At 36.0% G+C, this 12,227-nt stretch overlaps 1 protein-coding gene and 1 non-coding gene across 3 annotated transcripts in view; one reads left to right on the forward strand and one right to left on the reverse strand.

The window, feature by feature from the left end:
- SLC25A36 (solute carrier family 25 member 36) overlaps positions 1-12,227 on the forward strand; it is a 41,885-nt gene that overhangs the window by 14,174 nt on the left and 15,484 nt on the right. For both annotated transcript variants that reach the window (XR_014822357.1, NM_001244793.1), the window contains 3 exon segments: positions 3,408-3,572; positions 7,828-7,905; positions 10,146-10,246. Coding sequence is in view for 1 of the 2 variants with exons in the window: in NM_001244793.1 (NP_001231722.1) it covers positions 3,408-3,572; positions 7,828-7,905; positions 10,146-10,246 (344 nt within the window). In the remaining variant the exon portion in view is untranslated.
- On the reverse strand, positions 9,121-9,223 carry LOC146397503 (small nucleolar RNA U13). Its single transcript, XR_014825414.1, has one exon. It is a non-coding gene; the product is annotated as a small nucleolar RNA U13 (small nucleolar RNA).

A 12,227-nucleotide genomic window follows, 5' to 3' on the forward strand; every position in this document is an offset into this window, starting at 1 on the left:
TGGCTATTGTATATATTGCTGCAGTGAACATTAGGGTACATCTGTCATGGTTTTCTCTAGATAGATGCCCAGGAGTGGGATTACTGGATCAAATGGTAGTTCTATATTTAGTTTTCTGTGGTATATTCATACTGTTTTCCACAGTGGTTGCACCAATTTACATTCCTACCAACAGTGTATTAGAGTTCCCTTTTCTCCACACCCTCTCCAGCATTTATTGTTTGTAGACTTTACTTTTTTTTTTTTCTTTTAAGGGCCGCACATGGAGGTTCCCAGGCTAGGGGTCAAATCAGGTTTGTAAACATTTTGATGACAGTCATTCTGGATGGTGTAAGGTGGTACCTCATATTAGTTTGATTTGCATTTCTCTAATAAATAGCAATGTTGAACATTTATTCATGTGTTTTTTGGCCATCTGTCTTCTTTAGAGAACTGGTGGTTTAGATCTTCTGCCCATTTTCTTTTTTTTTTTTTTTTTTTTTTTTTTCTTCAGGACTGCACTGCAGCATATGGATATTCCCAGACTAGGGATCTAATCGGAGCTGCAGCTGCCAGCCTACACCATGGCTTATGGAGATGCTGGATCCTTAACCCACTGAGCAAGGCCAGGGATCGAACCTGCGTCCTCATGGGTGCTAGTCAGATTCCTTTCTGCTAAGCCACAATGGGAACTCCCTGCCCATTTTTTGATGGGGTTGTTTTTTGTTTGGTATTGAGCTGCAGGAGGTATTTATAAATTTTGGAGACTAATCATCCCTTGGCAGTCGCTTCTTTTGCAAATATTTTCTCTCATTCTTTGGGTTGTCTTTTCATTTTGTTAGGGTTTCCTTTGCTGTACAGAAACTTTTTTTTTTTTTTTTTTTTTGTCTTTTTGTCTTTTGTTGTTGTTGTTGCTACTTCTTGGGCCGCTCCCGCGGCATATGGAGGTTCCCAGGCTAGGGGTCCAATCGGAGCTGTAGCCACTGGCCTACGCCAGAGCCACAGCAACGGGGGATCCGAGCCGCGTCTGCAACCTACACCACAGCTCACGGCAACGCCAGATCGTTAACCCACTGAGCAAGGGCAGGGACTGAACCCGCAACCTCATGGTTCCTAGTTGGATTCGTTAACCACTGCGCCACGACGGGAACTCCTGCTGTACAGAAACTTTTAAGTTTAATTAGATCCCATTTGTTCATTTTTGTTTTTACGGTCATTCTCTAGAAGGTGGACTTGAGAAGATATTGCTGTGGTTTATATTGGATAGTGTTCAGCCTGTTTTCCTTGAAGAGTTTTATAGTGTCCACTCTTATATTTAGGTCTTTAATCCGTCTTAAGTTTATTTTTGTGTATGGTGTTAGGAGGTGTTCTAATTTCAGTCAAATGTAGCTGTCCAGTTTTCCCAGCACCACTTATTGAAGGGACTGTCTTTTCTCTGTGTGTATTCTTTCCTCCTTTATCATAGATTAGTTGACTATAGGTGCATGGGTTTAATTCTGGGCTCACTATCCTGTTCCATTAATCTATATTTCTGATTTTCTGTGCCAGTACCATGCAGTTTTGATGACTGTAGCTTTGTAATATAGTCTGAAGTCAGGGAGCCTGATTCCTCCAGCTCCATTTTTCTTTCTCAGGATGGCTTTGGCTATTCTATTTTATTTTATTTTCTGTCTTTTTTACTTTTTCTAGGTCTGCACCCACTGCATATGGAGGTTCTCAGGCTAGGGATATAATCAAGAGATACAGCTGCTGGCCTACAGCAGAGCCTCGGCAATGCCAGATCTGAGCTGCATCTGCGACCTACACCACAGCTCACAACAATGCCAGATCCTTAAGCCACTGAGCGAGGCCAGGGATCAAACCTGCAACCTCATGGTTCCCAGATTTGTTTCCCCTGCACCATGATGGGAAATCTGGATTGGCTATTCTGTTTATCTTTTTTTAGTTGTTTTTTATTATTGAGTTTTGTTTCCAAATATAAGCACTTATAAGATGTGTATTTTACAAATATTTTCTTTCAGACCATGGATTTTCATTTTCTTAACAAACTCTTCCAGAGGATGGAGTTTTTAAAATTTGATAGTCTAGTTCATCAACTTTTTTTTGTTTATGATTCGTGCTTTTGCTTTTGGTTGTTAAATCTAAGAAAATTTCTGCTACCCAAAGTCAGGAAGATTTTTTTTTTTTTTTTTTTTTTTTTGTCTTTTTAGGGCTGCACCCATGACATATGGCGGTTCCCAGGCTAGGGGTCTAATTGGAGCTACAGCTGCCGGGCTATACCACAGCTGCAGCAGTGCTGGATCCGAGCCATGTCTGCAACCTACACCACAGCTCACGGCAACACTGGATCCTTAACCAACTGAGCAAGGCCAGGGATTGAACCCGTAATCTCATGGTTCTTTGTGGGATTCGTTTCCACTGCGCCATGACAGGAACTCCCCAAAAAGATTTTTTATCCAAATGTTTTCTTCTGTGTTAATTTTAAACATGGTAGGAATTACTGCTGTAAAAAATCCAGAATTGACACAGCTGTGGTATAGGCTGCAGCTACAGTTCAGATTCTTTCCCTGGAGGTCCAGGTTACTTCTAACTCAGTCTCCTTTTCTTTTCTTTTTTTTTTCTTTTTTTTTTTTTTTTTTTGGCAGTAAGAGCACTCCTGAGTGGTTTTCCTGTGGTTATAAAGCAGTTCTCAGGGCTTCATTGGGTAACTTTAATGCTTTAAAAGAAAATTAGTTTCCACTCTTTGCATTTAAAAAGAATAATTCCTCAGCCTTTCTTTTACATACCTTTCAAAAGAATGTCATTAAAGAACTTTTGTCTTGTTGTTTGGGGGATCAATCCTAAATTGGATTTTTCTAGCCAAGCCTACATAGTTTGCATAAATTTCCACATGTGGGTCTAACATACAGGTTTTGAGACTCAAATTTTGTATTTATTTGTAAATGAAATGCTTCTGAGTATTTGAATATTTAAATACCTCTGAGACAGGTTTATTTCTTACTGTTCTCAAGACTATTTCTTGAGTTTCGAAAGATAGGAGTTTGAGAAATAAGGTATACTTCAAATAATGTTCTAAAGTTCAACACAAGTAGTATCTGAGCAAGGAGTACCAAATAAACCCTTAGAGTAGTATTTAAGGCCATAATGTGACATACCAGTAAATTTTAGTAACAACACCTGCTCTTTGGAGTCTTTAGCTAATTATTCTTGCTGGGTAGGTATTAAGCTCAGTTATTTTTAGCTACTAAGCGTGTTTGTATACAGTCAAATAAGTGAAACACTTAAAACATTATTCAGTCTTCTAAAATCAAAAATGGTTAAGTTTTAGTACCTTCGCAAAGTCACAGTTGCTTACTCATTTCATAGCTCTGCACAGGTATACTCATTTATGAGTTAAATAAATTTTGTTCTTTTTGGTTTTTTTGTAGATGTGGTGGTACAGTGGGAGCTATTCTGACATGTCCACTGGAAGTTGTAAAAACACGGCTGCAGTCATCTTCTGTGACACTTTATATTTCTGAAGTTCACCTGAACACCATGGCTGGAGCCAGTGTCAACCGAGTAGTGTCTCCTGGACCTCTCCATTGCTTAAAGTGAGAGCACAGTATTCATGATTTTTTTTTTTTTTTTTTTTTTGTCTTTTTACCTTCATGATGCCCATGTTTGTTTATATTCTCCATATTTTAAAAGGGTTTTACAGACTTAATGATAGAATTACTCTCATATTCATTAGAAATGGTAATCCCTAATGGAGAGGAATAGGAAGTCATGTAAATGTAATATCAAATGTAATATTTTTTCCAAAATCATGTGTATTTGGAGTGTTTTTTCTATATTTACCCAATGGATTTCTTTTTTAAAGATATTATAGGTGTTTTCTTTTAGGTTGTGAATTCATTTATTTTCTAAATGTGATAGTATTGACTTTTTGTGTGTATTTTTGATTTTCAAAGTACTCACAGGTAAGTACATCCAATTAATAATGGCAGTTCTGATTGTTATGTAACATAACTATAGCTGAGATTTAAAGCAGAGTTCTGTTGATATTAAAATATAATTCAGGAGTTCCTGTTGTAGCTCAGTGGTAACAAACCTGACTAGTATCCAGGAGGACGTAGGTTTGATCCCTGGCCTCGCTCAGTGGGTTAAGGATCTGGCGTTGCAGTGAGCTGTGGTAATATAGGTCGAAGATGCAGTTCTGATGCCATGTGGCTGTGGCCAGCATCTGCAGCTCTGAATCAGCCCCTAGCCTGGGAACTTCTATATGCCTTGGGTGTGGCCCTAAAATGTAAATATATATATATATATATATAAAATGCAGTGTTTGGCACTTTTTTTTTTTTTTCTTTCCCCTTTTTAAGTCTCACCTGTGGCATGCAGAAATTCCCAGGCCAGGAATTGGACTCACACCACAGCAGCCACCCAAGCAACTGCAGGGATCATGACATTTCTTGATAGTTTGGAAAAGATGGGTTTTTACATTTAATCATATTTCATTATGTTACAAATTGGATTTGCAATTTCAAAACCATTGAAACTAGCTTTTGCACGTTTAAACTTAGGTGTGTAACTGAATGCCTTGTGTGTCTATCTTATCAGCTCACTTGGGACATAATCTATTTGCACTTTATTTAGTAATGTTTATTTTGTAATAGGAAGTAAATTTATTATTGTGTGTTTACCTTTGCTACCCCAAAATTTCATTGCTTTTTTCTTTTTGTTTCAAACACTTAAGTACATAAGTAGGTAGAATAAAATCAACTTTTTTTTTTTTGGTCACAGAATGCAGCGGCTTGATGTGAGATCTCTTCAAAAACCAGGGATCGAACCCTGGCCACAGTAGTAAAAGCGCCACATCCTAGCCACTAGATCACCAGGGAACTCCCCAAAATTGTTAACATGCCGTAGTTGTAGATAAATACTTCTATCTGATTAATCATAGGATATTTTAATATGATTTTAACATTACTACTAAGTACCTTTCCTTAAAACACTTCCTTTGACCTTTGTAATAATACTATATTTTTTATTCTATTCATCAATGAGTTTTCCTTCTCTGACTTTCTCAGAACTGTAGGAATCCCTCTGGGCTCTGTGTTTTTTCGTTGTTCTGTTTTGTTTTGTTTTGTTTTTGTCCTTTTGCCTTTTCTTGAGCCACTCCCGTGGCATATGGAGGTTCCCAGGCTAGGGGTCTAATTGGAGCTGTAGCCACCAGCTTACACCAGAGCCACGGCAACACGGGATCCGAGCTGCGTCTGTGACCCACACCACAGCTTACGGCAATGCCAGATCCTTAACCCACTGAACAAGACCAGGGATCAAACCCTAAACCTCATGGTTCCTAGTCGGATTCATTAACCACTGCACCACAACGGGAACTCCTCGGCTCTGTTTTAATTTCTCAGTTTTTCAGGCCTTCTTATATAAGAGTCATTTTAATGTTCCCCTGTTATTGATATCCAGGTGACTTCCAAGTCTGCATTCTCTTTCCTTAACCTCTCCTCACTCATTCTCATTGCTTCCCTATTCTGGGGCTCTGTCCTCATCAGTCTATTTCATGGCTTCTTCCTTTTGTTTAATTTCCCAACATCTCTATTGGGATATAATCTACATACCATAAAATTCACCCATTGAAAGTGTATACTCAATTGTTTTTAGTATATTCATAGAGTTGTGCAACCATCATCACATTCTACATTTAGAACATGTTCATCATCATCACAAAAAGAAACCTTCACTCTATTAGCAATCGCTCCCATTTCTTCTTTTCCTCTCCCCCAGTCCTAGGCAACAGCTACTAATCTACTTTCTATTGCTATAGGTTTGCATATTCAGAGCATTTAATATAAATGGAATTATATGTGGTATTTTGTGACTGGTTTATTTCACATAGTATATTTTTAAGGTTCATCCATGTTTTAACAAGTATTCCACTGTATAGGTATGTACCACATTTTATTTATCAGCTCATTGGTTTGATGATAGTTTAGTTTGGGTTGTCTCCCATTTTGAGGTATTATGAATAATGCCATTATAGGAACATATGTTTTATTTCTCTTGGGGATATAATAGAAGTATATGTGCTGGATCTTGTGGTAATTTTATGCTTAACACTTTGGAGAACTGCCAGTTTTCAGGAGGTCTATAAATTAACTGAAATTGTATGCAAAACTGTGAGTGTTTGTAAACACGTATTTTTTTTTTTTAAAGGACACCTGGCTTCCTTAACTTCTCAAAGGGATTTATAACACAAAAGGGGCTAACAAACCCTGAAATTTTCAAATTGTGCTCTATAATTTGTCATTCCTCATTGTATTAAAACTGGTTTAGGAGTTCCCTTTGTGTCTCAGTGGAAATGAACCTGACTAGTGTAGTATCCGTGAGAACGATGGTTCAATCCCTGGCCTAGCTCGGTGGGTCAGGGATCCAGTGTTGCCATGCCTCAGACCTCTGCTGTGGCGGTGGCAGCCGTAGGCTACTGTAGGCTGGCAGCCGTAACTCCGATTATACCCCTAGCCTGGGAACTTCCATATGCCACTGGTATGGCCTTAAAAATGCGGGGGGGCGAGCAGGGAGGGTGTATCATCTGTGTCAATCATTTACTGCTGATGAAAATAAGGAAAAGAGAAAGTTACTGCTTTATGTTCTTACAACTAGGCGATTACCAAAATTGGGCTTTATATTGAGGTGTTTGGCCCTGCAATTCAAGCCCTTAATTAACCATTTTGCTCAACTGCTTTTTAGCATATAGATGCTTCAGAACCACTGGCCTAGTCTGTTACCTCTGACTTAAAATACATACCTCAGTCTGTGTTTCTTACTCCAAAATTTTGTTTAATTATTCACCTTCAGAAAGCCTTTGTGACTTGGACATGCCTCTGTTCCTTTCCATGTTGGGCATGCGTATTGATTGATTGATTGTCTTTTTGTCCTTTTTTAGGGCCACACCACGGCATATGGAGGGTCCCAGACTAGAGGTCTAATCGGAGCTGTAGCTGCCGGGCTACACCACAGCCACAGCAACACCACATCTGAGCTAAGTCTGCGACCTACACCACAGCTCATGGCAACACTGGATCCTTAACCCGTTGATCGAGGCCAGGGATGGAACCTGAAACCTCATAGTTCCTAGTTGGATTCATTTCCACTGAGCCATGATGGGAACTCTGGGCATGCATGTTTAGCTTGTATAGTACTTACTTATTAATGTGGTCTGTGAAATTGTTTCAATATGATCCCTTTTTCCACAGTTAGACACCACATTTCTCAATGGCAGGGGCTTTATTTTCTTTTCTATCTCCTTATTCTGCTTATTCTTTATATAGTAAATGTTAACTGAGCAGTGGGAGAACTGGTAGCAAGTAACCATTTTAGTACCCTGAAGGATGTTAGGGTGATCAATTTTGCCATAGCATATCACTGGAATAGCTGGGTAAGATAATGCTGCAGTGTGAGGGATTTGTCCGATACCAAGGAAAGGACCTCAAATACTAGGAGGGAACCTCATTTCTAATTGGGAATTGAATTTTCTGATAAAATAGTAAAATGGAGGAATTGAAGATGAGCATGATCATGTGAAAATAAATGAGATCTGTATTGATAATTGTTTTTAAAACTTTCAGGAAAAAAAGTTGAATAGATATCTTTTTATTATTACTAGTAAATCTATTATCAGTCCTTATTGAATTACACTTTGTCAAGAAAAACAATTTTTTGTAAATGAGGAACACTGACAAGAGAGCATTAGGACATATTACAGTACAAACATAAGGGATTTAGACTATTTATATAAATAAAGCACTGCACTTTGAAGGACATTCCTTTCTAAATAATAATTTTCTTTTTCAGAGTGATCTTGGAAAAAGAAGGACCTCGTTCCTTGTTTAGAGGATTAGGCCCCAATTTAGTGGGGGTGGCCCCTTCCAGGTAAAAAAAAAAGTACTTTTAAATTAATCAAATCGTGGTGGTCTTGTTTCAAGCTTAATGAAGGGAGATGCTGAAGAGAACTCAAGGTGATAAGGATAAAGTGCTGTAGTATAACAATCAGGTATCAGTAACCATCTTAAAGAATAGGCATATTATACCATGTACAGGTACAAAGGACTTCTTAGAGGGGCGAAGGTTTTTTTGCACCAAGTTCAAGAAGCTAAAAAGCGCTTGATGTACAAATTTGTAATTTTCCTCTGATTTCTGTTTATCTTAGATTGACTTTGTCATGATAGAATGCTTCAGAGTTCACATTCAGAGTGAAAATGTATATACCCAGCTCTTCGTATTCAAACAGTGTTGCAGATACATGTCTCATCTTTCAACTTTTTATAAAGGTTCTTTCTTTTTAAAATATCCAAAATTTCATTCTCATTGTAAAGACTAAAAAAATATACAAAGTTTGACATACCACCTTAAACACATCACCTCTCGTCCTTTTCACCTTCCCACATGCACTTATTCTTCTCCCCTTAGATAACCAACATTGATAAACAGTTTGGTTTATAGTCTTCCATTAATTGTTCTGGCTTATCTTGTTCATAAGAAGTGTAATATGTATGCTTACTATCATTTACATTAATTGAATCATACTAAGATTTTTTCACAAAGTTTGTCTAAAAGCTTTTTCCATGAAAATAGGTAGAGTTATTTTAAATTGTGTAATATGACTGACCCCTTATTGATAAGCTTTTAGATTTATTTCCACAGTTTTGCGGTTAAAAACAATGATTTTTGTGAACATAGTTGTACCATTAGCCTTGAGTCCTTAAGCACATATTTTTCTTTAGGATAGTTACCTAAAAAGTAGAATTTCTAGATAAAAGGGTGTATGAACATGTAAAGTTAGTGAATATTGTTCAGTTGCCTTCAGAAAAGGCATGCCATCTTTTTATTCTCAAATATTGAATCAGTTGCTCTTTATCCATGTGCTACCAGGGTTGGCTCCTACTCATGTAGTACTTGCCAAATTGACTAAATGTGATTTTTCACTGTTTTAGTATACCTTTGTTTTATTTTTGGTGCTTTCAGGCCCTCCTTCCTGTAATTACTTGTCATTTGTATATCTCCTCTGTGAATTACCTCTATTTATTCCTTGCCCATTTTCTCATTAGGATGCCTTTTTTTCTTTTCTTTTTTTTTTTTTCTTTTAAACGTCAGACAGTAATGTGCCGATGTCACAACAAGGTTTCAGGGAGGCACATGTCACACAAGCATGTGAACACCCAATCATCATGCTCATGAAGTAGGAAAGGACCCTGCCTTTTTTTCTTATTCATTTCTAGCAATGCTTTATTTATTCTCCATGATTTGGTATCATTAAATACCAATTTTTTTCCTTTTCATGAAGTAGAAGGCTTCATTTTCAGTTATATTAGCTTCCCTTTTTTCTTAAGCACATGAAAAAAGCACAACAGTGAACCTCTCCTCATTTTTACTTGTTTATTTACTCTGTATTATATTGGACAGATAATCAGGATTGTTGGAAAAAAATAGAATATTTGATACAGCAAGCCAGTAACTGAGTGCCTGGAAAGCTAAACAGTGAGGAGGTATTTTGGATGCATAAAGTCACAGTTAATAAGTTAACAGGGAAAATATTTACAAACTTAATGCAATGTTTACAAATGTTAGGAAACATGATCTGACCAGATGGGACTGATTTCTTTTGCGATTGTTTTGAACTACTGTTTGTGTAGTGTAGACTGGCAGATAGCATAGTATCAAAATTGTTTTACTATTTACTTTGATCTCGGGTCAGTTCTGCCTTCCTCTCTTCAAAAGAACATATATATGTAGAGAGAGAGAACTCATACCACATTTACTTAACTCAAGCATATTTACTTTTTACATAGGCCTTCGAGCCTTATCCATGTGTTTTTTGATCATCAAAGTCTTTATACTTTTTTGTTTCAGTTAGTCAGTTGCTGTCTGAATATTGGGGTGAGAGTGTCTGTTTGAGGATGCTTTAATTTGGGTTTGTCTTTAATGAGTCAGTACCGAAAAAGCACCTCATGGTCTTCATGAAAAAATGTGTATGTGATGTTACATGAGAATGTAACAAAGACTTTATATTTTTAGATTCCTTGTCTCTAAAATAATAAAGATAACCTATATGTCATTTAAATCTTATGAATTAAGCAACATACTTATTGACAAAATTTAAATCTTTATTTTAGAGCAATATATTTTGCTGCTTATTCAAACTGCAAGGAAAAGTTGAATGGTTTATTTGATCCTGATTCTACCCAGGTACACATGATTTCAGCTGCAATGGCAGGTATGAATATATAATATTAAAAACAAAGACTTTTCTGACACCTAGAAACTTAATTGAATTTTGATGAATTTAACCTTGTGAAGTTAAGGCAGTTAATGTGCTTTTCATTGATTCACATCTGCAAATGTGATTTTTACATTTATTAGTATACAATAAATTTGATCAGGTGGTATATGTAAAATCTGTTGCCAGTTGGCATTTTTGTATTTAGGAGTTGTGACAGCATGCAGGTAATATAATATTGACATTGTCTTGTGTAGCGCACTGAATATTTTGTGATCATTTTTAACAGTTTTAAGAATCCGACCATAATCAACACTTATAAGTTACAGAGCTGTAATTTACTCTTTTCTCCTCAATTTCTGTTAGTGCCTTTTCCCTTTTTGCTGCATGTTTTGGCTTCTGTCTGAAATGTGCCGGCAGTTCTTGGTAAAGTATTCATTTTGTCCTGTGCTCAAATGCTGAAATTTTTGTGAGTGATGTATTATTACCGATAACTCAGTTATTGTAATGTATGTATTGAAAAATGTGTTCATAGCATTCCACATAAATCACACTAAGGTAGCCCGCAAAATTTAGGCACCAGCTATATGTACATGCTTGCTATAGAAATGTTTTCAGGAGCTTTTCTACCATCATTGATGAGAATATATGATTTTGCCTTAAAACAACTAATCATGGGCCTCTGCACTGCCTTAAATTGGGAGATTGGTTTTACCAGTGTTGTTCTGGAATCATTTGCTGCCATGCATGTTGAGACAAAGCCATGACCTTTGGTTCTCATTGGAAAGTTCTCTGTAGTTTTTTGAGATTTGTTGCATATTTAACCAAATCTCACATTTCCAAATTATGCTATGACTTTATAAAGCCAATAATAAGTACTTTTATCAACTATTTATCAATAAATTGAGTGTGTCATGTGCTTAATAATGAGTGCCTTAAATTGTTAATCATTTTCTATTTAGAAATAAAGTGGATCAATTTGAACCACATACTTAATGAACTAAGTGTAAGTTTGAAATAGTAATTTCTGAAATGTCAAAAGCCTTATAATAAATCTAGCATGTACCTTACAAATTATTTTCATGGCTTTTTATATTTAGTAATTGTTGACTGACTCATTGAAGTTTTAAAGCTGGAAGGTAAAACTTAAAGATCAAGGTGTATAATACTCTTATTTCCCAATGAAGAGAGATCTTGGGCAAGTTAGGAGGTAATTTATGTGAATCTTCATTACCTTATTCTTGGAATTAGTGTGTTACTCCACATAGATCTATATTTTGAATTTATTCTTTAATACCACAAAGATCATCTATTTACAACTAGAATTTTTAAATGTGTTTTTATAGATGTTGGATACAAATAAATATGATTTTTCCCTCTTCAAATTTGAGTGTAAAAGTTAGTGGCTAAACTATTAGGATTTTTAAGAATATATTTCTGGATTACCAGTGTTTATGTTTTTGTTTTTTAATCCCAGAAAATTGTAAAGAAATGTTAATCTTTCTTTTTTGAAAGAATTGATACCAAGAAAGTAGGTAAGCAATTATTTTAAGGTGAGGATAGTTGTTATATATAATGTAAATTCAGAATATCTTCATTCCCACTGGAACATCTTTTTTTAATGAGAATATCTCGTCAGAATTTTTATCACTATATTTGTATTACATTGCAAAGAATTTCAGTGGAATTGTCGTTTTTGCACTTTTTTCTCAAATGCATACAAATATTAATTCATAGTTTTCTGTTGTTATCTGTACATTGATACTATTTCCCAACTTGAGTTCCTTGAATTTTGGTAAATTGATAGTCTTTTACTTGTTCAGAGAGTATTGTACTTACACACTTATTGTATAATTTGATAATACTTCTTCCATTTGTTAGCAGTTAGATTTTTCTCAGAATTGTTCCTTCAAAGCTTCCTTGCACTATTCATGAGCATTAACATCTAGCTTTGCAGTTTTTTTATACTTAGCTACGT

The sequence above is a fragment of the Sus scrofa genome, chromosome 13 (genome assembly GCF_054392235.1).
Source record: "Sus scrofa isolate SSC_HxYL_T2T_F1_AM1 chromosome 13, Sscrofa_HxYL_maternal_Yorkshire_Landrace_v2.0, whole genome shotgun sequence".
In the NCBI taxonomy this organism is placed as follows: domain Eukaryota; kingdom Metazoa; phylum Chordata; class Mammalia; order Artiodactyla; family Suidae; genus Sus; species Sus scrofa.